This window comes from Balaenoptera musculus, chromosome 16 (assembly GCF_009873245.2).
Source record: "Balaenoptera musculus isolate JJ_BM4_2016_0621 chromosome 16, mBalMus1.pri.v3, whole genome shotgun sequence".
NCBI classification, from domain to species: domain Eukaryota; kingdom Metazoa; phylum Chordata; class Mammalia; order Artiodactyla; family Balaenopteridae; genus Balaenoptera; species Balaenoptera musculus.
In genome coordinates, this window is record NC_045800.1 from 70,318,954 (window position 1) to 70,346,237 (window position 27,284).

General features: G+C 39.4%; 1 protein-coding gene across 2 annotated transcripts; it reads right to left on the bottom strand.

Annotated features, from left to right (window-relative positions):
* Positions 1 to 3,360: 3,360 nt before the first annotated feature.
* On the bottom strand, positions 3,361 to 26,435 carry NRBF2 (nuclear receptor binding factor 2). Of its 2 annotated transcripts, XM_036829663.1 has the most exons (4): positions 26,220 to 26,435; positions 11,182 to 11,266; positions 6,534 to 6,574; positions 3,361 to 4,888 (listed from the first exon to the last, which is right to left on the bottom strand). In XM_036829663.1, exons 1-4 carry the CDS (start codon positions 26,247 to 26,249, stop codon positions 4,178 to 4,180), a joined length of 867 nt encoding a protein of 288 aa, XP_036685558.1. In that variant the 5' UTR covers positions 26,250 to 26,435; the 3' UTR covers positions 3,361 to 4,177. The 2 variants fall into 2 exon arrangements, with proteins under 2 accessions (XP_036685558.1, XP_036685559.1); XM_036829664.1 differs by lacking the exon at positions 11,182 to 11,266 and having other exon boundaries at positions 4,100 to 4,888; positions 26,220 to 26,425.
* Positions 26,436 to 27,284: the final 849 nt, after the last annotated feature.

Sequence of the window (27,284 nt, forward strand, 5' to 3'; positions counted from 1 at the left end):
TGGTATAAAACTTCACGTAACTCCTAACCTTCTGGGCCTCAATTTCTTTTTTTTTTTTTTTAATAAAATAATAGGTTTAAAGGTTCTAAAAATTACAGCATCCAAAACATATCAAAACAAAAAAGTTACCAGCCAAAGCAATCTTGAGAAAAAAAGAACAAAGCTGGAGGTATCATGCTCCCTGACTTCTGGACTATACTACAAAAAACTACAGTAATCGAAACAGTATGGTACTGGCACAAAAACAGACGCAGAGATCAATGCAACAAACTAGCTCAGAAATCAACCCATACACATATGGTACTGGCACAAAAACAGACACAGAGATCAATGCAACAAAATAGCTCAGAAATCAACCCATACACATACGGCCAATTAATCTACAACAAAGGAGCAAGAATATACAATGGAGAAAAGACAGTCTCTTCATTAAGTGGTGCTGGGAAAACTGGACAGCTACATGTAAAAGAATGAAATTAGAACATTTTCTCACACCATGTAAAAAAACTCAAAAGGGATAAAAGACCTAAATGTAAGACTAGAAATCATAAAATTTCTAGAAGAAAACAGGCAGAAAACACTCTTCGACATAAATCATAGCAACCGTTTTTTTGGATCTCTCTCCTCAGGCAAAGGAAACAAAAAGCAAAAAGAAACAAATGAGACCTAATTGAATTTAAAAGCTTTTGCACAGCAAAGGAAAGCAGGGACACAACAAAAAGACAACCTACTGAATGGGAGAAAATACTTGCAAATGTTATGACCAATAAGGATTATTAATATCTGAAATATATATATAAACAGCTCAATATTTAAAAAAAAAAAAAAAGGACTGAAGACCTGAATGGACATTTTTCTAAAGAAGACAGATGGACTTCCCTGGTGGCACAGTGCTTAAGAGTCCGCCTGCCAATGCAGGGGACACGGGTTCGATCCCTGGTCTGGGAAGATCCCACGTGCTGTGGAGCAACTAAGCCCGTGCGCCACAACTACTGAGCCTGAGCCCGAGTGCTGCAACTACTGAAGCCCATGCACCTAGAGCCTGTGCGCCACAACAAGAGAAGCCACCACAATGAGAAGCCTGCGCACCACAATGAAGACCCAACGCAGACAAAAAATAAATTTAAAAAAATAAAAAATAAAAATAAAGAAGACAGATGGCCAACAGACACATGAAAAGATGTTCAACATTGTTATTCAGAGAAATGCAAATCAAAACCACAATGTCACCTCATGCCTATCAGAATGGCTTATAAAATGGAATATTACTCAGCCATAAAAAAGTAAATTTTCTGCCATTTGCACTAATATGGATGGACCAGTAGGGTATTATGCTTAGTGAAATACATCAGAGAAAGACAAATACTGTATGTTACCACTTAAAAAAATAAAACAAATGAATATAACAAAACCGAAACAGACTCACAGATACAGAGAACAAACTACTGGTTACCACTGGGGAGAGGGAAGTGGGGAGGGGCAAGATAGGGACAGGGGATTAAGAGGTACAAACTACTATGAATAAAATAAGCTACAAGGATATACTGTACAGCACAGGGAATACAGCCATTATTTTATAATAACTTTAAATGGAGTATAATCTATAAAAATGTCAAATCACTATATTGTACACCTGAAACTAATACTGTAAATCAACTACACTTCAATTAAAAAAACAAAAAAGTGCTTAGAAAGTGTTAAAAGCTGAAAGATAATGTATTTAACATTTTGAATTGACTTACCTAGAGACAAAATATTTTCATTACTTCAATAACCTTGTGTTAAAACACCAGGGATAGACAATGGCTTGAAGAACTATTTTGAAAATATCTTCTTATTCCCCCTTAAGCATGGTTTCCAAAGTATGGATTTACCTGTGGTTACCATGGCAGTATAGCTAAAACTGTTACTACAAACATTTCTTTCAGAAAATTAGTATGTTTTCGTCAACATTCTGAGAAAAGTTGAAAGAACTCAGGACTATGCCTTCTAATGCCCAAATAGTTATCTGGGTTCAAAAGCAAGAGGCCATCAGGAAGTAAGGAAGGACAAGAGTCTACTCCCCTTCCAGTACGTGCATCATTCACTTTCCTTTAGTGGAAGCAAGCTTTCCTTAAACCCCTTTCAGGGCCTTAAGCTAGACAGAGAAGACAGGAGAACATCTTAAAAACAAACCTCAACTAGGAGATGAGGCATGTGCCCTGTGGAACAATTAAACAAGTGTTTTTGTTTTAAGGACCTACTCCATGGAGACACTGCTAGGCTGCTGCAAATGTACCAAGTCATCTGGTCAAAAGGCACATACATTCTATTGACAGACTCAAATCCAAAACCTAAAAACAAGATCAAACAAGAGGACGAAAGAGTGTGAATAAAGCTTCAAAGACAATGGAAAAGTAAAATTAGTCCATTTAACATGAATTTTGTTAGTGGAAATGCATAGAACAGGGTCCTGCAAAATACACGTCAAACTGCTAAAAGTAACGAGAGGGAAGGGGGAGGGGAGACAGCAGAGGAAGAACGGGAGGGTGCCTTACGAAGTGTTCACGTCAAAACATAAAGCTCATTTTTGAAAGTGAAATGGCTACGCTAATAATAGTTTATTACTGGCACAATCTTTCAAATCTCAAGTTTCATAAGGAAGGTTAGGCAAGCAAAGTATTCTCAGAGTCTAGGATACTACAACACTGAGATGGACAATTAACAGAGAACAGAACTCTCATGATATTTTAAGAAACTAGTTTAATTTGGGTTTCATCTGCACCAAGATGAGACATAGGAAAAAAGTGACTTCTGCATGGTCATCCATCTCATCGTACTTCTGCTAGTTTCATCACTAGACGTGTGAGCGCAACCCTACCCCCTCAACCCAACTGTCCCCGATTCCCTCAGGAGAGGTGGTATGCTGTTCGTCCATATTTCTGCCTCTCCCACAATAAACTAAGTCTACGCTTTAAACACACCGAGTGGCTCATACCCAGAAGTTTCACTTAGGTCTTCCTCTTCCCCTTCCCCTCCTGGGACATCACTGGACTCTGCAGAGAGGTGAGTGTTCACGCAGTGCTTTGCAGCCTCTACTCTGAACGGCGGGCGCGTGCCCACAATGGCCGCCGCCCACCCGCCCGAGCCCTTTCCGTGTGTGCCAGCCCAAGAAGGCTGGGAACACATTTAAACCTCACGAGCTCCCTTGTTCTCTTCCACCTTGGTTGTAGGGGTAACTGACTACAAAACGCTGAGGAAAACCTTTAACATACCAAAGTAATCGTCTGACAGAATGTCTTCAAATTCATACTCAAAACTTCCAACACAGAAGCCGTACAAAACTTGCTCTTTATCTACCAACCACATTCAACGAAGGTATAAAATACAATTACTTTATTGATTTCTTACAATCAATACTGCCAACCAGCATTACTTCCACTCATGCATCATTAAAAACAAAAGGATATTTCCTTGGTATTTTCAAATGATGCATTATACAATAAACAAAAAAAGTTAGAACTTAAAATGCACCCTGATTAATTATGTAAACTGGTAATTTTTTAAAAAAGCGTAACTAATAATTTGGTTCCTTTCTTCATAAAATGGAAATTTAAATATTTCTCCTGATAGTCTTGAGGTTATCATTATGTTACGAGTAGTGCAAAGTGTGGCACACAGTTTCTTCTAGAAAGGTGTGTCTTACACACCTTATTAAACAAAGGAAATGTGCATAACAAGATGCATACAGTCAATGCATGAACAGAAAGCATGTTTCAAATACAAGGTAGCCCCTCAGGCAACCGTTATTATTTAGGTTTTGCATTATCATTTATGGCATTATAGATTAATTACACATAACATACTTTTATACATTTTAACCCTGAAGAAAAATAACTGTTGCTTGAAAAAAATTATTCCAGGTAGCCATTTGGTTTGTATCAGGAGAAAGTGAACCTCCAAGAGTTTAGTATCTGCCAAGTCTGGAATCATTAGCTCGAGTCAGTAAATCCGATGCGCGACATACTTCACAGTGACTGTTTCCGAGTCTTGTCAATGCCTCTTCTCCGCAGGATGCTGGATGCAGCATCTCCGGGATACCCTTGCATGTGGTTTTCCCTTTTTTTTTTTTTTTTTGCTGGATTAACTGTATTACCGTATTATTTTCTCTTTTTCACCTCTTCTATGGCCTTCCATTTTAATTATTCATAAGTCCTTTCAGAATATCTTCAGAGAGTTCCATGAGGGGAAGTTCTGGAGATGGAAAATCCAAGGGAGGAAGATTGGGTATTGGAATATCCTTGGCTTTCCCAGTATTTGATGCAAACCTCTGCCAGGTTGAAGAGGCTGTAGCAGTTTCTGCATGTGGTGGCAAGCTCCATAACTCTGATTTTTCTACAAAATCAGCATCTACATCAAGCTCCTTTTCTATCGGGCCTTTTAGAAGTCTGGCCTTTTCAGCCTTTAGCTGTTTATTTTCTCTCCTTAATCTTTCATTCTCAGACACGAGGAATTCCACATGCCTCTTCAAATCTGCAATTTTGGTTGCCTGCTCCTCTATAATTGTTTTATCATCTTTTGGGGCTTTGCTTCCAATGCACAGCTCTGTTGGCTCGCTCTTCTGCTGAAGTAAAAATAGTAGTGTGTCTGGATCCCTGTCAAAAACCCCCTGAATTTCAGGCAAGTGTTTCTCTGTGGAAGGGCTATAATTCTGAGAGAGCAGGGGGCTCCGGCTGTCTGCATCCTCAGCAGAGGGTCTGTGAGATGCCTGAAGCTGGGCAGCAGCATCCCTGTCTGTGCCCTGCTGGGCTTTCCATCTTTCCCCCCGCGTTGCCCTCTTCCATCTCTCCTGGATAAGGAGGAGCTGTTTCAGGTGGCTATCCCTCTGCAGTTCCAGTGACAAATGAGCCTATTACACAGAAGGAAAGGGACAACTTAACATTTTAAGCCACTTCAGCAATGTCTGGTAAATACTATTTCAGTATCTTCTTTTCTGAATAACCCAATAGCACTTAAAATTTTTTATTTATACTGTTTGCAATTCAATAGAACCTCAAACACTTTTCAAAGTAACTAAATCTTTCTAAGTAAGCTAACATTTTCATTCATAAACAAAATACCATTCAAGAAGTCAGAAGGGGGCTTCCCTGGTGGCGCAGTGGTTGAGAGTCCGCCTGCCAATGCAGGGGACACGGGTTCGAGCCCTGGTCTGGGAAGATCCCACATGCCGCGGAGCAGCTGGGCCCGTGCGCCACGGCTACTGAGCCTGCGCGTCTGGAGCCTGTGCTCTGCAACGAGAGGCCGCGACAGTGAGAGGCCTGCGCACCGTGATGAAGAGTGGCCCCCGCTTGCCGCAACTAGAGAGAGCCCTCGCACAGAGATGAAGACCCAACACAGCCAAAAATAAAAAATATTAAAAAAAAATTAAAAAAAAAAAAAAAGTCAGAAGAAGTCCTATTCCAGTTCCAATCGACACGGCGAATCAGACCGTTTTTGAATGTGCCTTTCCCCTCTGCAATGCTATTTGTACTCAGCTTAAAATCAGAAAACTTTCCTGTTTAGACTTTAATTCTACAACTAGCTAAAGTCTCGACGCAGGTCTACATTACATGGCTAACACAAGCAGCTCTGGACAGTCAAAGGGAAGTGCACAGAATGGAACACAACTTTTAAGTTCTCTTCGTTCAGTCTGAGGAACTGGTATCTTTTCCCTGCCACTGATATCCCCTCAGATCTCCTTAATTCAATCAAACAAACATTTACCAAGTAACTCCTGTGGACCTGCCACTTTTATAATCAGGAAATCACCTTTGGATAAAGATGTAGCTTTGTATAAAGGTATTTTAAAAACCTAGGCAGGCCCTCCCCAGACACAGAAGACAATTTAAAGCCCTTGGTGAAACAAATTTAAAAGTACCAGAACTGCTTAGGAATTCAGGAAAAGACAGGTCTGGATTTAAATTATCTTTGACAAGCAAAGGGAAGGCCAACTGGTTTCCCCTGGGCCAGGCCTGCTTACTTACTGTGAGCTCATGGTCAAATGAGCTAATGATCAGGAAAGGCACTAACGGGTCTCTAAAGGACACGTCTGGCAATATAAGGTCTGTGAGAAACCCCTAGAAAAAAGGACAGCAGTTTCTGCATGCCATCAACAGCAGTTCATTTAGTTTTATTTTTTATTTTATACTGGAGTATAGTTGATTGACAAAGTTGTGTTAGTCTCAGGTGGATAGCAAAGTGATTCAGTTATACATGAATCTATCCTTTTTCAGATTCTTTTCCCATTTAGGTTATTACAGAGTATTGAGTAGAGTTCCCTGTGCTATACAGTAGGTTTTTGTTGATTATCTATTTTATATATGTATAACACGTATATGTTAATCCCAACAGTTCATTTAGTTTGAATTTCCTTTCTGAAGTACTCATCTCTTCCCCATTTTATGTATTTTTGACTGCAGTGTTTTGGGAGGAGCACAATGCTTTATTTTATACACAATTCAAGTCTCCACAAGAAAATCCTTCTGACCCTTGTTGAAAATATTAAAGTGTCTTACCTGCTCAGACTGTGTCAGCTTCATAGCTTCAGAAAGATACGCTGGTTAAAAAAAAAAAAAGAGACACATTAATATATGTGTCGTCATTTTGTTATTAAAAGGTCAAACAAAGAGTTTTAATACTCCTCATATGACAAAGAGAACTGGTCTTAGAAACAATTCTGCTACATAGTTATCCTATTCCCGAAAAGGATTTAAAAAAAAAGGATTCTTAACTTCTCCATAAAAGATATCAGTGGTAATCAAATGTACATATTCCATACTTCATCTTGGAGGGGCTGGTTCTTTTAAATCAATGTTGATTTCACAGTTAAGGAAGTAAAGATGGCATAATCAGAAAAATAGAATTCGGTAGGATTAAAATTAAACAAGAACCTATCAAAATCCTATTACTCAAATTATGCTCACAAAAATATCAAGATATTGACTATCAATGACTTTTTACCCACATGAATACCTAGACTATCATTTTGGTCTCCTATAGAACTACTTTTATTGAATTGTTTCTGAGCTATACTATCAGCCTACTGTGAATCTGGTAGTTAAAAGCCCAAAGAACTCATTGACATATTTATAATAAGTAGCTGCAGGCAGTATTAGGACATTTATGAAAATGACAAAGGGTCAATAACTCAATTAACTTCTCTCTCTAATCTTACGATCAGTTTCCTAGATGACTTAATTTGTTTGAATTTAAATAGTCACTGTAAAATCCGTAAATTTCCTCTCTAAGCTGACTGCTAGAACACTTAAGGCCATGTTCCCCTTCAAGAACTCATGATGCATTTTGTGAACTATACTCCCAGTCCTCCCCCATTTTATCTTTCTATGGATTTTATATTTTGTTGTATTCCTCTGTAAGCCCTTTTATATCTTGCTGGAACAAGATGGGGTATAAATAACAAGTATTATTAATAACAGGTCGTGTCCAATTAATCCCCATTTTTTATCTCTTGCTCACTATAAACTTTTTGGCATCTCTCATACATTAACTTCCTTCTTGCCTTTTCTCCAATACTACAGGCACTGCTTTCTCTCTAATCTTAATCCAAATATTTTAACGATTTTCTGAGTTCATCACTTGGAACTGCTGTCTGCCAGGTTCTATCACCGTCTTTAAGACAGACTAACTGGACGCTCCCTCCACGTCAGAAAGCAGAGCTGGTTATACGGCCTGTGCTCCAGCCATACCTACATTTTTCCCTCACATTTTTGTCTTATTAAGTCTGTATAACTGCATACAGACGACTTCTTTTCCTTTTGTTCATGTGTAAGTCTGTTGAGACATTCTATCTCTTACTGTGTGGATTTCCCTAGACATCCCTCCCATTATTCTGTGTACATTTGCCTCCCTGTCTGAAATACAGTTTGCTTTAAATCCAGTTTCTTAACACATAGAACAGTTTCACAAAACCAAGCTTAACCCAAATGCAATGCCTCCCTTTGTAGAACCTTGAAACTAACACGACAGAAGAAGATTCCCAAGGACACTGAGTTCCCAAAGCTCAGAGAATTCAAAAAGAGTCACACTGTCATTTAAAGTATTTCCCAAATTTCATCTTAAAATCTGGGTCTTAAAAGTTATTTTAAAAGAAAAAAAAAATTTTAATCTGACTGCATGGTAATGAGTTTACCCCAGAGCCACAACAGGAACAAATGCCCACCAAGACAGAAATGTAGGCAGAGAATACTTATCTCAGAAATATTTAGTAATGTGGTTAAACTGCTTTCTTCAATTATGATACAAGGCTAATATCTGAAGTAAATACTAAGTAAATGATGAGGAAAAGGAATTAAGAAAATCTGAAGAATCTATCACTTCTTAAAATGATAACATTTACTATCAAATACATATAAACAATGTACTCTGAGGTCTGCTCATCTTCTGAAAAGTTCATTTTGAGTTCTAAGCATTGTTAATGCCCATGATTAACTTCCCATTTAAGCTTTTGCTCTTTTTGCTGTCTGTGAAAGAAACGAAATCCACTTAGAAACTGGACTGCATTAAGACTGATAAGGGAGGACTTCCCTGGTGGCGCAGTGGTTAAGAATCCGCCTGCCAATGCAGGGGACACGGGTTCGAGTCCTGGTCCAGGAGGATCCCACATGCCATGGAGCAACTAAACCCGTGCGCCACAGCTACTGAGCCCGAGCGCCACAACTACTGAAGCCCACGTGCCTAGGGCCCATGCTCCCCATCAAGAGAAGCCACCGCGATGAGAAGCCCACGCACTGCAACAAAGAGTAGCCCCCATTCGCTGCAACTAGAGAAAGCCCGTGTGCAGCAACAAAGACCCAACGCAGCCAAAAATAAAATAAATAAATTTATTTAAAAAAAAAGACTGATAAGGGAGAGTTACAGAAAACCAGTTACAGCTGCTAATCAAGGGTTTAAAGCAATAGATTCTTCTAACAGTGCTGAATTCTTGGTAGTTTATGGCTTCTTAACTTTTTTTCAATATAGAGTGGTAAAAATGTGTACACCTCCTCCTCCCCACCTCCTGCCAGATTTAGACAGCTTTTTCCTTCTGGGTTGGGTATCTCAGTTTATCAAGTAACCTCTTTATTTCTACACATTTACAAAACACTATCAGAACACTACAAAGTGTAGAGGATATGAGTCCTTAGCTGTGTAGTCTCGGGTAAACTGTCTCGGAATCTCCTCTGATCTTTGACAGAGGCCCCTTCTTTTGCCCTTAAATTCTCTCATTTCAGGCTTTCATCCCACCAGTCTTTCTCAGATGATGACCTTTCCCTGTTTTGTCTCTAAAATGATTTCCAAATACTAAGTTCCTTCCACTCAGGATACATTTACATCCATACCTCCCAAAACACCTCTGTTCGAGCCCTAGATGTAAGTCAATCTAGAAAACACTGAGCTCATTCTAACCACATTAATTTTCAAACTAGCATTACATTCACAACTCTACTCTGAAACACAACACAAGGCTATTTTTAACCAAGTCTAAACTCCAAATCAAATCCACTGGGTAGGATTAACTAATCACACTTAAAGTTGTATCTCCATCATCAGAGCTAATGGGATCCAACAGACTGCCTTTATCTTTTCTATTCCTGAGAAAGTCACAGAATTTAGATACAGAGAAAGGGAGAGAGGCGTTTAAAGCCCAACATTAATTTTAAGTCTTCAAATAAAGACAGGGATGCAGGCTAGGAATGAAAGAAACTTCTCTCTCTTTTATGTATTCAGAATATCCTACCAATCAAGAGACACTGCTTTGGGAAAGCAAATGTTCTCCTTACTTGCTGCAAGTAATAAATCCTTCTTTCTCTGGGGTGGAGGGGGGGGGGAAAGAATATCCTACCAATCAACACACAACCTAATGCTGATCACTCTGTTATTTACGTGTAGCCATGACCACTCTGGATTATTTAACTAAATGTATCATTTCACTACAGCATTCATGGTTTTTTTAAAAACAGTGTAGTACACTGTCTTTTTTTTTTATAGTGACTACAAATTTAACAATTTGATTCCTAACAAAATATGGCTTATGAAAGATTTAAAGAGCACTAGCTGCCAAGTTTAATGTTGTCTAAGGCTCCCATAAAATTCACCATAAAACTCCACAAAGATTTATGGGATACATACAATGCGTTCAGCCCTACAGCTGAAGGGGTACACTTCAGTAGCAAAACTAACTCTTCAAAAATAAGACTTGACATAGTCTCTGAAAATTACTGACTTGTAGGCAAAAATCACTGACGTAGAAGGACTTATTGAAACCAGTATCCACTGTGTTGTATTTCAGCAGTGAGGCAACACAGGAGGGGCAGACTCTGCCAGGAAAAAGCAGGACTTGGATTATGATACTGGCCCAGAGGGGAGGAAAGCGCCTTCCTCCAGCGGAAAGAGTACGGGGCTCGCTCTAAGACAGGCAGCCACTCCACCGTAGGATGAAGCACCCCTGCCCCGAAGCTTTTAGGCTACTCAGCTAACAGAAACCAGTCTGTACAAGCAGACCCTGAAGACCTATTTCTGAGTTCAACATATGCTAGCTTGTATGACTGGGATAAAATTAGGTGTTTGATAAGAATCCAGTAATTCTAAACTTCATACCTAAAAGAAGGTCATCAGCAGCATGATACTATAGGCATGAATGTATAGATGAAACATTCAGAAGGCAAGCCAAAGAAAGACCACAGGAAAGAGTTTCAATGGATTTTGTATTATCAGCATCTTAGAAAACAGAAACTCAGTGAAAATTAATTGGCTGGAATTAAATTAGTTATTACTTTCAAAACCCAAAAAGGCTAAATATTTGAAATCCAGACTCTTTCTCTATAACAACTAAGATGAATTGACAGACACTTCTTGGAATTACTTCTGTCTTTGGGGATCTTCAGGCTCAGAAAGCTGTGTCCAGGAATCATTTACGAATATGGCATATGCAATCTTCTTGATTTAGAAAGACTGGGTTAGGAGGAGCTGGAAAATCTAACACAGTAACTTGAAAAATAATCCAAGCTGTGTTCCAGTGGGTCAGTAGTGTCAACCTGGTATATGCAGGGCAACAACACATCATTACTCTTGTGACTTTCATTCTAAATAATGTGTTGAGAGATACTGGAAAAAAGAAACTGCCCTGCAGTTTTAGACTCAGTACTTCTTAAAAAGAATACTCACCTGCAGCCTTTTTGTGACAAGAAATAGCCTCTTCGTATTTCCCTGCAGCTAATAAACGATCTGCTCGTCTGCTCTGTTGATGAGCCTAGAAGACAAACATTCCTGAGTTCCTCTTACTTTAAAAAAAAAAAAAAAAACTTTTAAGAAGATATAATGCTGTTTATTGCCACACATCAAACCATTACGGCTGCATCTAAAACTGGGGAAACCTAATGGGTAGTATCTGAAAGGACCGGCAACTTCTCTCAACTCTACTAATAAACAATCGAGGTTAACACCAGGCACCAACTCCTTCAGGGACCATTCTTCAGAGATAAACCAAGGGTTATCATCAAATTGTTACTCAAAATGTATATTTCCTTGGTTTTTAACTCATTCTTCCTTTTCAACATTAAAGTTGCTATTTATGTTTTTAAGATAAAAAATTTGTACATTATACAGTTGAGGAATTAATGATACCAATATTTAATGTTATGGTGGAGATCTTTTCAGGTACAACTCACCAAAACAACAAACTCAAAGTACTGAAAGCAAATGGATTAAATAAGTAGTCATTGGTCTCCTTACATCTGTGTTACATTTAAGAACTATTACAATTTTGTGAATGTGTTTCATCTCTTACATAAGGAGGTCCATAGACTCATAGTGGTCACATATCTTACATAAGGTTATACAGTTAGCAGGCAAGGAGAAAGCAATGGTCAGCTGAAGTCTTCTAACTAGTGTAATGTTTTCCTCACTAACAAACTCACAGATAATTTAGCAAAGCTGCCTAAAGTGAAAAAGCACTATACACCTATGTTCACAGCAGCATTATTCAGAATAATCAAAAGGTGGAAGCAACCTAAGCATCCATCAATAGATGAATGAACAAAATGTGGTACATACACACAATGTAAAATTACTCAGCCTGAAGAGGGAGGAAACTGACACATGCTACAGCATGAACTTTGACAACTTTAAGCTAATAATGAAATATATAATGAGCCACTTGCAAAAAGACAAATACTGTATGATCCCACTTAATGAGGTATCTAAAGTAGTCAAACTCACAGAAACTGAAAGTAGAAATGATGGTTGCCAGAGACTAGGGGGAGAGAAAAGTGGGGAGTTGCTGTTCAATGGGTGTAGAGTTTCAGTTTTACAAGATGAAAAAGTTCTGGAGATCTGCTGCACAACAATGTGAATATGTGAACACTACTGAACTGTACACTTAAAAATTATAGACGGCAAACTTGGGAGTTCCCTGCTGGTCTAGTGGTTAGGATTCAGTGCTTTCACTGCCATGGCCCAGGTTCAATCCCTGGTCGGGGAACTGAACTTCCCGCAAGCCACATGATGCAACCAAAATTTTTTAAAAATTAAAAATTAAAAAAATTATAGACAGAAAATTTTATGTGTACTTTACCTGTTTTTTTTTTAAAAAGCAAAGATCAAATCTGTGTGTCAGGTGTGAAATGATTTGTGTTGAATGCTTTTCAAAAGATGTGCCACTGATGCCTCATAAAAATACTTCAGAAAATCACTTTTGTAACTGAGATTAGAAATATTTGCAATTTTACAAATCATGCTCAGTGTAAAACAGAGGTGAAGACAAAAGTAGGGAACAGTACGCTTCTAGCAATGCATGCTGTTTACATTTTCCCCATTTCTATTTTTGTAAGGAAGAGGCAAGCAACACTCTTAAAAGCAAGATTATTCCTTTCAATTGTTTCAGAGGCTTTTTATTCTTCATATAGTAATTAAACAAACTTTTTCTCTAAGTCTCAATTTATTCCTAAATATAATAATGGATAACCAGAAATGACTAAGGGCTTAAAATATAATTTTAACCATGGAGTCCTGGATTTGAACAAAAAACATGTTCTTAACACAGGAGTATTATATAGTATCCAGAAATGATACAGATCTTTTGGGGAGAGAATGTACATAATGAAGAAAGGTAAGTTATGATCAACATGATTCCTCTAAGGAATGTATTCTTTCTGAGCATATAGCTAAAGCAAGTGACAATCAACAAGGTTCTAGGCACAGGAAAAAAAAAAAAATGAAAGAATCTGCATATGCCTTTACCTTTCTAAGCTTTGAATGAAGCCCTATTTAAGAGACAACCTTCTCTGAAATCCCAAAGTACTTCCTAACTAGGATGGCACAGCGCAGACATAGCCCTACCAAGAACCTGGGGCACTGGGCTCAAGTCCTTGTAATCCCACTAAACCAGCCAAGTTATCTCATCTTTCAGGGCCTGTTCCCTCACCTGTAAAATGATGGAGTTAGATCTGTGCTTCTCAAGTTTTAATGGAATCCAAATCACCTGGGAAATCTGGTTAAAATGCACACTGATTCAGAAGGGCTTGAGATTCGACCCAGGTGAAGCTGAAGCTACTGGTTCCTGGACACACTTTGAGAAGCCGGGGTGAGATGCTCTCTGAGGTTAGCTTATTCTAACAGTCTCTATTCTCTCTGTCCAATGACATTAATCATTTTCTACCTTGTACTATATTTACGAAGCTCCCTAGTTAAGCTTGAAGTTCCACAATAGTAGAATAAATTTTTTTCTTTTTCATACTCTTTTCCATTATGGTTTATTACAGGACATTGAAGATAGTTCCCTGTGCTATACAATAGGTCCTTGTTGGTTATCTATTTTATGTATACTAGTGTGTGTCTGCTAATCCCAAACTTCCCCACCCCCTTTCCCCTTTGGTAATCATAAATTTGTTTTCTATGTCCGTGAGTCTGTTTCTGTTTTGTTAATAGGTTCATTTGTATCATATTTTAGATTCCACATGTAAGTGATATCATATGGTATTTGTCTTCCTCTGACTTACTTCACTTAAGTATGATAATCTTTAGGTACATCCACGTTGCTGCAAATGGCATTATTTCACTTTTTTATGGCTGAATAATATTCCATGTGTATATATAATACCACATCTTTATCCATTTATCTGTCAATGGACATGTAGGTTGTTTCCATGTCTTGGCTATTGTGAATAGTGCTGCTATGAACATAGGGGTGCATGTATCTTTTTGAATTGGAGTTTTGTCCAGACATATGCCCAGGAGTGGGATTGCTGGATCATATGTTAACTCTATTTTTAGTTCAAGGAACCTCCATACTGTTTTCCATAGTAGCTGCACCAACTTACATTCCTACCAACAGTGCAGAAGGATTCCCTTTTCTCTACATCCTCTCCAGCATTTGCTATTTGTATACTTTTTAATGATGGCCATTCTGACTGGTGTTAGGTGGTACCTCATTATGGTTTTGATTTGCATTTTTCTAATAATTAGCGACGTTGAGCATCTTTTCATGTGCCTATTAGCCGTCTGTATGTCTTCTTTGGAGAAATGTCTATTTGGGTCTTCTGCCCATTTTTTGATTGGGTTGTTTAGTTTTTTGTAATTGAGTTGCATCAGCTGTTTAATTATTTTGGAAATTAAGCCCTTCTCAGTCGCATAGTTTGTAAGTATTTTCTCTCATTCTGTAGTCTGTCTTTTCGTCTTGTTTATGACTTCCTTTGCTATGCAAAAGCTTCTGTGTGATTAGGTCCCATTTGTTTATTTTTGCTTTTATTTCTATTGCCTTGGGAGACTGCCCTAGGAAAACACTGCCACTTCAGCAAATGTTTCGCCTATGTTCTCTTCTAGGAGTTTTATGGTGTCACGTCTTATGTTTAAGTCTTAAAGCCATTTTGAGTTTATTTTTGTCTATGGTGTGAGAATAAACTTTTTCTTGAACACCAAAGAAACAAAAAGTTCTCAAGTGGTAGGAACAGGACCTCATGGCTCTTCCAACTCCCCAAAAACTTCCCCATGTAAAATCCAATCTCTGATCACTCTGCCAACTCAGGAGTTACATCTTGTTTTAAAACACACACCTACTTTAGGTTATCTGGCACCACAGCAATCAAATTCCCTATTAAAAAATACAGGTCCTACACCAAGTTCTTGTTAAGACACCCAGCACGTGCCAACTGCCTAGGTTCAAATCTCAGCTTGAAGCACTTATTAGACACCTGAACTTGGCTTTCTTAACATCCTGCCCAAGTTTTCTCATCTTTAAAATGAGAATGTTGTGAAAATTAAATGAGTTAAAAGACAGTAAAAGCACCAGAGGTATCTACCACCATAAAGCTTACAATGTGATTGGGGAGATTAGACTAAACTGTATTCTTTTCCAACTAAAGATACCGTACGAAACTTATTTTTGTAGTAATTCTTATTTTTAAAACAATCTTTAAAGATCTCTAATATTAAAATTGATCTCTCTTTAAATACTGTTCTTGGCAAAATCACAGCATTAAAAGTATTAAATCCATATGCTTCTTTGGTGATTCAAAATAAAACAGGAACAAGAAGCAACTGAAATGGGAACGTTGGTTAGGGATTCTAAAAGTTTGGGCACTGATATTTTATAATTCTGATAACATGTTTCTCTTCTGCCAATTACTTCAAGATGCACTAAAATTTTATGGGGAAGGTTTTATCTCAATACTTCGTTCAAAAATGATAAAAGACAACAAATGCTGGAGGGGTGTGGAGAAAAGGGAACCCTCTTGCACTGTTGGTGGGAATGTAAATTGATACAGCCACTATGGAGAACAGTACAGACGTTCCTTAAAAAACTAAAAAAGAGGATTACCATATGACCCAGCAATCCCACCACTGGGCACATAACCAGAGAAAACAGTAATTCAAAAAGACACATGCACCCCAATGTTCACTGCAGCACTATTTACAATACCCAGGTCATGGAAGCTACCTAAATACCCATCGACAGACGAATGGATAAAGAAGATGTGGGATAAAGAAGATGTGGTACATACATACAATGGAACATTAGCCATAAAAAGGAACGAAACTGGGTCATTTGTTGAGACGTGGATGGATCTAGAGACTGTCATACAGTTTGAAGTTAAGTCAGAAAGAGAAAAACAAATATCGTATACTAACGCATGTAGGTGGAACCCAGAAAAATGGTACAGATGAACTGGTTTGCAGGGCAGAAGTTGAGACACAGATGTAGAGAACATATGGACACCAAGGGGGGAAAACTGCAGTGGGGTGGGGATGGTGGTGTGCTGAATTCGGCGATTGGGATTGACATGTATACACTGATGTGTATAAAACTGATGACTAATAAAAACCTGCAGTATAAAAAAACAAACAAAACAACTAATACAAAACTTTCTTTGGGTTATTTGTATGGAAATATGTTAATATAAATGTTTCAGACATTACATGAAATTTCTAAAAATCTTATATGTTCTGGTATAATGTTATAAGTCATAATTCTAGTTATTACTTTAAAATGTATATCTCAGAAATAACTAAATTTCCTTGTCAACTGCATTATTATGAACTTTCATCAAATCTTTAACCGTGGTCATTTTTAAGTCTTTTGTCATTTACAGACAGTTCTGGGTGTACTCTAATGCTTTTGCAAAAATGTTCCTATAAAAGGGTTTCATCTTCAAGGAATTCATGGAAAAGACTCTGACAAGTACAGGTTTCTTGTAACTGACTATACTGCTGAACTGAATGAGTAAGCATTTTCAGAACTCTAATGGAAAACTGATGAATTCATAAAAGTGCTAACAAAAGATCAATATGAAAAAAAATTAATTACATGGGACTGAATGAACTGATGAGGATGATTATAATTTTTGTGACTTTCTGTCTGAATAAAAAAAAAAAATCCCACAAGGACTCAGAGGCAAAAAATATACAAATCAATTTTCATTGCAAAGTATAGGAGCTGTTACAGTGGAGGATTACTGGACTGAATGTCAATATTATGATATAGTATGAGTGTGTTTCGTGTTTGGTAATTGCAATCACTGTTGCTTTTGTTGTGGTCATCCATTTACAATGCTTGGTGTCAGTTTATTTATCTCTTGTAAAAATAAAATACAGTGTGTGTGTGTGTGTGTGTGTGTGTGTGTGAAAAAAAACATTTAATGATCTTAATCTAGGAAATAGATTGATTCATTTCTCACCATGGGAATCCTAAGATATGAGCAATTATCCTGAGTAGTTAAGGTGGGGAAATTACTTCTGTAATGTTTGGCACTTCTGTAAAACATGCATGCACACACACTCACACACTTTTGCAACATGATTTCTCCATTCCAGTGAATAACCTAGTGTAAACTTTTCTGAACTTTATTTTTTGTCACTCAAAGGGTGATTCAGTTGTGTCAGAACATTTGTAGACCAATATAGACGTTTTTTGTGTTTTCATTTTATTCAGAAATATATCCAGAAGTGGAACTGCAGGATAGTAGTTTTTTTTTTTTTTTGGCCGCACCATGTGGCATGCAGAACTTCCCGGACCAGGGATCGAACCTGTGCCCCCTGCAGTGGAAGCAGAGTCTTAACCCCTGGACCACCAGGGAAGTCCTGATATTTCTATTTTTAATTTTTCAAGGGCCCTCTATACTGTTTTCCACAGTGCTTGCACCAATATACATTCCCACCAACAGCACACATGGGTTCCCTTTTCTCCACATCCTCGCCAACACCTGTTACTTGTTATTTCCCATCTTTTTGATAACAGCCATTCTAACAGCTGAGAGATGATACCTCATTGTGGTTTTGATTTATTTGTATTTCCCTGATTAGTGATGTTGAGCATCTTTTCAAGTACCTGTTGGCCATTTGTATGTCTTCTTTGGGAAAATGTCTATTCAGATCCTCTGCCTGCTGTTTAATCAGATATTTTGCTTTTTTTTTGCTATTTAGTTGTGTGAGTTCTTTCTGTTGTTTTGGATACTAGTCCCTTATCAGCTACATGCTTTGCAAATATTTTCTCCCATTTGGTAGGTTGCCTTTTCATTTTGTTGATGATTTCCTCTATTGGGCCAAAGCTTTTTAGTTTGATGTAGCCCCAAAGGATTATACTGTCTCAATATCCTTTGTTGCTTCAGTTCTTATTTTCTTTGTTTTTCTATCAGCAATTGTGGTAGCAGCTTGATATGGCTCCCAATGACCCCTGCCTCCTGGTATTCACAACCTTATGTAATCTCCCCTCCTCAAATGTGGGTTGGAACTAGTGACTTGCATCTAAGAAACAGAATACCGCCAAGGTGATGGGGTGTCACTTCCATGATGAGGTTACAAAAGATTGTCACCTCCACCTTGGTACATTCTCTCTCCCTTGCTTACTTTAATGAAGCCAACAGTCATGCTGTCAGCTGCCCCAAGGAAAGACTCACACAGAAGGGAATGAGGTGGCCTGCCAACAGCCAGCAAGGAACTGAAGTGCTCAATCCAAAACCGCTCAAGGAACGAAACCTTGCCATCACCCCTGTGAATGAGTTTGGAAGCAGCTCCTGCCCCAGTAGAGCCTTCAAATGGAACCACCCCCCCCAGCTGACCCTCAACTTGACTGTAGCCTTGTGAAAGACCCTGAAGCAAAGAACCCAGCTAAGTCATGCCTTTATTCCTAACACACAGAAACTGTGAGAAAACAAACGTGCACTGTTTTAAGCTGCTAAATTTTGGAATAATTTACCTCAATAGGTAACTAATATTTTAATAGTATGCCATCTGTCTTTTATTGTAAGCTGCCTCAAACTTTCCTTGAAAATAGATGTTTAAATATGGAAAGCAATAAGTAACTGGCCAATCCTTACAGAGCTGTGATAACCTATCACTGAATATTGGCAGTATTAGCTTTTGTGATACCACAATCTCATATTAAAGCAGTTTCTGGCATTTAGGGTTTACAATAAACTGCCTTAATTGTGTTTTGAGAATTCTTTGAAAATTCTCATGGAAATTTGTACCTCTGATCCAGGTAGGATGGAGTAGCTGGCAATGGTTTACCCTCCAACTGTAAACAACTACAAAGCTGGGCGAAATATATAAAAACAACAGTTTACAGACACAGAACAAAAAGTAACAGAAGGCTAAGTTTTAAGAAAAGGGAAATGCACAAAGTGAAACCTGCATTCACCCTGGCTTTCTTTCTGAGTGCATTTTCAAAAATGGAGTGCAAGAAAACAAAGCCCAAGCAGAAGGCAGTATCTCACTGGGCAAAGGAGATGGAAATTGGAACGAAAAAGACTAGATTTTAAGGAGTCCAGGGTTGGAGGGAAGTGCAGTGAAGACACTCTAAAAATATGCATCAAAAATCCTCTCAGGCCCTCACCTAACATATAAGCTGCACATGAACAGGGCGCAATTCCAGGAAGCCTAGCAGAACCTCTTAGCAAAGAATTCAGAAGCCACACAGTGTTGGGGAGAAAGGTTGCAGTTTGGGCCTAGAGAGAGTATAACTTTGGTGAATACTTGGGGCTTTGAGTTGAGACCTCAAAGTCTAGCCCTAGGAGTAAGGACTACATTCTAGGCATTATGGGCAAAGCTGAAATAGACCCACCCTGATAAAGCCTAAAATCAAGCCTAGACTGGATCAAGGTGATCTGCTAGTATTTTAATTGCCAGCCAGAACTTAACATTTTTGGAGGAAGATAACAAATTCAGAATCCCTACAACACATCATCCACAATGTGTAATATACAATAAAGTTACTAGACATGTCAAGCAGGAAAATGTCACTGATAACAAAGAGAAAAAGACAACAGAAACAGACCCAGAGATTATCCATGTATTGGAATAGCAAGGAACTCAAAATAACTATGCTTAAGTTGGTAAAGGGAGAAAGAGACCACAACAGATGAAAAGAAAACTAGAGAATGGGATAAAAGTTCTGTAAGAATAGGGACTTTGTCTTATTCACTGTCAAATCCTTGATGTCCAGAACAGTACCTGATAGACAGTAACTGCTCACAATGTTGGGTGGATCAATGAACAGTTAGTTGGATAGAAGGATGGGAGAGGTTATGCTGAAGGTTGGTAACAAAACCAAAGATTCTTAAATGCCAAGAGAACATTACTGTATTTCACAGTAAATATCAGAATAAAACTCTGCATCAAAGTCTAAGATAAAGGGACTTCCCTGGTGGCGCAGTGGTTAAGAATCCGCCTGCCAATGCAGGGGACACGTGTTCGAGCCCTGGTCCGGGAAGGTCCCACATGCCGCGGAGCAACTAAGCCCGAGAGCCACAACTACTGAAGCCTGCACACCTAGAGCCCGTGCTCCGCAACAAGAGAAGCCACCACAATGAGAAGCCTGCGTACCACAACAAAGAGTAGCCCCCACTCACCGCAAGTAGAGAAAGACCCAACGCAGCCAAAAATAAATAAATAAATAAAATAAAATTAAAAAGTCTAAGATAAACAACTATACATATGTATATACATCTATACAGAGCTACAGAAAACTAGTTATTGGTACATTTACTTCATTCACTATTTCATCCATCCAATCTTGAGGACATTTTAACCAGCAGTTTCCTACTCCCTGAGTAAAAATGAAAGCACAATACTACAAAATGTTCTAAAACCTTTATAAAAAGTACAAAATCTTCAGATTTAGTAATGTCTTACTCCATGTGCCCTGTACAAATTCCTCCCTTGCTGAATTCTCATCAGAAACAGCCAACACTTTCCACATGCCCCACCCCTCTCTGTGAAATGCTCTTCTTCCTATGCAATCAATAAGATTCCCATGGAAGATGCCATATTTTTATATTACCTTGTCCCCTAGACACCTAAAGAACCGTTCCAACAGATTTTCAAACTCAGGACCAGAGGTTATGTCAAGAAGGCTTTAAGTAGTTATAACTAATGTGATACTCAGGAATTAGCCAGGTGGAAAATGTAGATCTGGAGAGAGAAGGAGTAAAGCAATAAAGTTTGAAGAGGCAGAGTGGGAAAATCTGATTATCTTTGAGTCCCAGGTCCCACAAGTTCTTAGACCCACCTACACTGTAGTCCTGCCCTTCCTGCACCTTTCTTTTGATTCCAATAAATTATCCCTTTTGATTTAAGCTAATTTGAAGTGGGTTTCTATCACCTGCAACCAACAAAAATACTAAGTACAGCTAGATTACCAAGCGACTTCCCTCACCAAGAACTACATGCTGAACTGCCTTTAAACTACAGGTTCAATATTGTCTTCTTTCCCAAAGGAAAAGAGTATTACACTCTATTATTTTCTATTTATTTATTTCTGTGTCCTTGGGGAAAACTGTATGTAAAGATGGAAAAAAAAGGAACACCATACCAAACACAATAAGGTGACAGAGGAAAATCTAATGTACTCTTGAACCTTGTGGCAGTGCTTCAATGGAGAGCAAAGGAGAAAACTCACTCACTCCCCATTTCCGAATCAATTGACTGTGAGTCTCCTAAAGGCAAGTAGTATCTCCTAACTGTAAGTACTGAATCAACTATCTAAGTAATGTAATACAACTGTATTTAGGATAACTGCTCAAGTATTAGAGAGATCCAGGAAAACCTTTTTGATTTTAAGTCAATTTCCATAAGATTCCACTTTAGCTTTTTTTTTTTTTTTTTTTTTACAACTGCCACCATCTGCTGTGAAGACAAATTACAAGGTGCAACCCAGTAATGAGTCCTGAAATCAATCTGTGGGTCACAACCAGCATTTAAAAAGCTCTAATAGTAAATATTAGAGTGCATCATATATAGCACTATACCCCCCCCACACACACAGCATCATATGATGCTTCAGGCTTTTACTTTTTTGTCTTGTTTTCGGTGAAATTTATGAGTGTCCCTGCATTTTGCACAATTCCAGGAGGCACATCCATAGTGTAGCAAGCTCTGCAGTAACATACACTTAGGTATGTGTGTACTAGTCATTATGTAAAAATTTCTCACTGTGGATCACAGTCAAAACAAATGGGCAAACACTGATATAACGGAAAGATTAGATATTTTATTTAGAATCTTGCTTTCAAATCCAACTATCACCACTCACTCTGCAGTTCTAAGTTTTCATCTGTAAAATGGGGAAATATCTCATACAGCTACAAAGAAAACAAAACAAATAATACATGTAAGTGCCTGATGCCAACTCCAGCACTCTGTAATTACTGGATAAGTCTTAGTGCTCTACGGCCTTACCCCAGAGTGCTTCCATTAAGCCTAGCCTAGCCTAGCCTGTGACAAGATGAAATTTTCCTTGACATTTTTCAGGGCAACAAGATTTCATTTTTATTGCCAATATAACTAACATGGAATAGTTACAAAGACTCCCAATACGTACAAGGCCATTCTTTGGACTATATCTGATTCCTTTTCTTAGATGAGAAGAGTTGAGCACTCTGAATAGCAGCTCAGTTTCTCAACAAACATATATATTCTCAGCACTCTTAAAAGGGCCAAACACATAGAATACAATTATGGTCACACAGTCACATGGACCATGTCCTCAGAGTTTGCAGAGTAGGTAAGCAAAGCATGAGCAACACAGTCATGCGTAAATTAAAGTCTGACATCACTTCCCAAATAGGCTGCAAACAAAACAAAGAACTAGAAATTATCTCACACAAGTTTTGACATTTGCTACTAGCACTTGCATTGCCAAAATTAAATGTATGGAAAGAAAGGCCTAAATATATACTAAGTAATTTTATATGTTAGAATTTTTCCATATTAAAAATTGACAAAAAGAAAAAAACTGATGTAACAAAACTTATTCAGAGTCCAAAGACTAGCTATTCCCCCCCCACCAATGTAAATACGATTTATCCTATTTTTCTTTTGCCCAACTTCAAAAACCAGAATATCTGTACTATATATTATAATGACTATTTCAAACTGGTCTCTTCCATATCTTAAAAATCACTGTGAGGCAATAAGCCTGCAAGCCCTTACTGTAAACCTAACTTAGAGCACAGGTACTAAATACTGACACAGCATCTATAATTCAATATAGATAAGAACCACATTGAAATGAAATTTATAAGTCCATTAATACAGAAGCATTGCTAGAAAGAAGTCATGATATTAAAATAAGGTGTGGGGCTTCCCTGGTGGCACAGTGGTTAAGAATCCGCCAATGCAGGGGACACGGGTTCGAGCCCTGGTCCGCGAAGATCCCACATGCCGCGGAGCAACTAAGCCCGTGCGCCACAACTACTGAGCCTGCGCTCTAGAGCCCACGAGCCCAAGTACTGAAGCCCGTGCTCCGCAACAAGAGAAGCCACCGCAAGGAGAAGCCCGCGCGCCGCAACGAAGAGTAGCCCCCACTTGCTGCAACTAGAGAAAGCCTGCGCACAGCAACGAAGACCCAACGCAGCCAAAAATAAATAAATAAATTTAAAAAATAATAATAAATAAATAAATAAAATAAGGTGTGGTCCATAATGTATTTGAGTCACTGATCTAATTACTAAATTTGTCTAGGCTTATTTATCTGTAAAACTGGGAAGCAATTCTTACTAAATTCCAAGGATGCTCTGAGGACACATGATTATAAATCTAGGTACTATAATAAGTCCTTATGCAATCAATTTGGACTACACTATGATGTCATTAGAAAAAGCTAGTATATGCTAATGGGATGTTCAAAAGCACTCAAAACCATAGCATTGAGAAGTACTTCTCATGTTGAGTCAACTGTATCCTGGATTGAACATCTGCTGACATAAAAGAATGTGAGAGTCTTCAAAAAATTCAGTCTTCTAACGAAAACACTAATCTGAAAAGATGCATGCAACCCAATGTTCACAGCAGCATTATTTACAATTGCCAAGATATAGAAGCAACCTACGTGTCCATTAACAGATGAGTGGATGAAGACGTGGTGTGTGTGTATGTACATACAGATACATGTGCACACACACGCAGCCCCACACACCGGAATACTACTCAACCGTAAAAAAAGCATGAAATTTTGCCCTTTGCAACAACATGGATGGACTTGGAGGGTATGATACTAAGTGAAATAAGTCAGAGAAAGACAAATACTGTACAACATCACTTATATGTGAAATCAAAAAAATAAAACTAGTGAATATAACAAAAAAGCAGACTCACAGATATAGAGAACTAGTGGTTACCTGTGGGGAGAGGGAAGGGGGAAGGGCAAGATAGGAGTAGGGGACTAAGGGAGTACAAACTATGTATGAAATAAATAAGCTACAACGATATATGGGACAACAGAGGAGGGAAAAACCCCAGTCTTCTAAAACTGAGTGAGAACAAATTCAGAGGCCTGTCACTGGTACTCAGCAGCACAGTTAAAACGATTCAAGTAAATGTTAATCTCTGTTCCACTGTTACCTTCCATCAAACAGCTATGCTAGAACTCAGATCTTTCAAATCTCAAATGGTTTAAGAATTCAAGATGCCAAATTTCTGATACATAAATTTTATGGCTGGATTATGGAATTATGCTAGACTCCTTAACAAGACTATGCAAAATTCTCCTCTATAAAAAGATAATACCATTGCCACCATCTAACTAATTTTTCCTAAACTGGTCACTCTGCTGCTCCACCTACAACTGTCACCCAGTTCCAGTCTTTTCATAAGCTACCACACACTAGTGGGGCAGTTGGCTGGGGTTATGCTGCAGCAAGCAGCCAAATAAAGTGAAGTTAACTGGAACTGAACCCAATGGTCATTTTGCAAGGACACTTGAACTTGGAAGCATTTTGTAAAGTGCTGGTTATTTCTAATAATATTCCTGTGAAGTTTCAGTATTGAGCCATTCACTATACATCATTGCCAACTATATGTCACCTTAAAAACAAGAAAACTGCAAGACATTTCCCTGGCTTTAAAAAAAGAAAAAAATAACAAATCTAGTCCAATTCTTTTTAAGTGTAAACAATGGGGGCAGGGCATAACTTAATAAAACTGCAAGGTACTCATAGCGGCTAACCTGGCACCAGTCATCTGGGAACCACAGCTTTAGGTCCTAGAATCTTAAACTTTTTAAGCTCACCAAGTCCAAACCTTACTTCACAAGTGAGATTTTTAAATTAAGAGTTTTGGTCTGATTATTATAATAGCTTAACTCTTACACTTCACTATGTACCAGGTACTGTTCTAGGCCCTTTACACCTATTTACTCTTTCAATCCTCACAACAAACCACAAAGAGTGAGGTCAACTAATTTGCCCAAGTTCACACAGTTATTAAGTGACAAAGTCAGAATTCAAATCCAAGCAGTTTAGGTCCCGAATCTATACTCTTAAACCACGCGTCTCTACTGATTCTCTACACAATGGTTTAAATCCAGCCCCACACAAGGGTTCTCAGAGTTCCAACGTGAGAAACTAATAATTTTCCACACATCCTTTTTTTCCAATCCCATCATCGCAGTTGAACTGCATAAAGTTCCTCTTGTCTGTCTGCAACTTTAAGTAATCTAACTTTTGTATCCAAAACAGACGCCTTCTCTGGGAAACCAAAAGATGCTGTGGCCAGGTGGAACGGAACTCGTGTTTCTCGTTGTTGTTTTAATCGCTACACCTGAGGTGCCTAAAAACATAATAAGTGAGCAGCAACGCTGTTTCTGAGAAAGGCAAACATCTACCGTATTTTCATGATGCCTAATGAGCTGAAACTGAGCCAAAAACAGGGACGGCCCCGTCTTTTTTTCCCAGCTGTCTCTAATTTATTTGAGAAGGGGAAGTCTCAGTCTATGCATCTGAATACAGGTGAGAAATGGGTGAAGGGAAACGGGGGTCAGATACGTTATGCTCCATCTCTCCACAGTGGGGAGGCTCAGACTTCAGACCCTGTGTTGGAAGTTAGAACCAGTATTACACACCATTTCTGCCCTGGCCGGCTTCAGTGCCTCTCCAGGCTGCAGAGAGGTGGTTACGTGGCGCTTGGAGGCATTTCCTCCGGCCTGGAGAGGTGGCAGCCCCCGCTGGTGGGAGCCCCTCGCCCAGAGCCCTGAGGCAGGTGGCGCCTGGAGGAGGCGGGAAATGGGAGGCGGGAGCTTCCCAGGGATCCCCGAGGGGCCGTCTGCGGTGGCTTGGCCGGAGCCGCTGTAGGGCCGCGCCTTGCCTGCGCCCCCAGCCTTCAGGACCACCCGCGCCAAACCCGCCCCCCGGCCTCGAGGGTCAGCTGCACGCCGAGACCGGGCTTCTGAGGCAAAGGCGCCCGAGGGCGGACGCAACCCTCTGTGGGCCACTCACCAGGTTGAGGGGTCCTTCCATTACTTCCATAGACCCCGGGGTAAGCGGCGGCCTGAGGAAGGGGAGCGACGGAGCCCGGGCACATGGAGGGTAACAGCTGGAGAGCGCGACGCAGCGGCGGCGACTGTAGCCCCACTCCGCGCCCCGGGAGCCAGCGGCGGGCGCAGAGGGAGCAACAACCGCACCACTTCCTCCTCCGACGCGGCGCCGCGGGCCCGCCCCCCGCGCCGCAGCCACGCACGCGTCACGACGTCACACGCGGCTGGTTCAAGGTGGGAGGGAGGACAGGGAGTGGGTGGGGCTCAGGGAAGGCGGGGCACGGACAAACGTACACTTTCTCGCGGTCCATCTTTCCTCTCGCGAGAAGCATGTCTTCAGCTTCCGCATACGTCACGTGAGGAGGTACAGCCTTGTTGCTGGAATTTAAGTAAAAGTGGCTGACTTCTGCTATTGGTCTCTCTCATTTCCTTCCAGCGTAACTCTTCCCAGATTCACTCTGCTTTGCCACATCCTCCCTTGCTTTCAAGTCCCCACCTTTATTCTTGCACCTGATTTTTTTTTCCAGAAATGAGATTTGAGTAATGCTAAACCATCCACTGGACTAGACCCTGCTGGAGGGAGACAAACAAATGATTCAGGGCTGCGCCCTCAAGTTGCTAACAAACTAATGAAGAAAATAATATGGGTCACAAATAACCATATGTAATCCTTGATTCATTTAACAATTATGTGCTAAACCATTATGGTGGGTTCTGTCAAGGAATTCACTGGTAAAAAATAATTGTGATTTATGCTGTAAAGGAAACAGCTGTGATAGAGGCACCATGAATTGTGCAACTTAAAGGAAATAAATTCTTTCAAAAGCCTTGTGAGCTTGGGAATTCCCTGGCGGTGCAGTGGTTAGGACTCCACGCTTTCACTGCGGAGGGCCCAGGTTCCATCTCTGGTGGGGGAACTAAGATCCTGCAAGCCGTGGCCGGGAAAAAAAAAAAAAAAAAAGCCCTGTGAGCTTGGAAGAGGACCCCAAGCTTTAGGTGAGCACCCCCAAGCTTTAGGTGAGACCCC

Excerpts from the sequence above, each read along its gene's own strand:
- NRBF2 (XM_036829663.1), bottom strand. The coding sequence starts at position 26,249 with ATGGAAGTAATGGAAGGACCCCTCAACCTG. Across the intron at positions 6,575-11,181 it reads TTGTCACAAAAAGGCTGCAG|CGTATCTTTCTGAAGCTATG; the intron begins GTGAGTATTCTT and ends TTTTTTAACCAG. Across the intron at positions 4,889-6,533 it reads AGCTGACACAGTCTGAGCAG|GCTCATTTGTCACTGGAACT; the intron begins GTAAGACACTTT and ends TCTGTGTAATAG.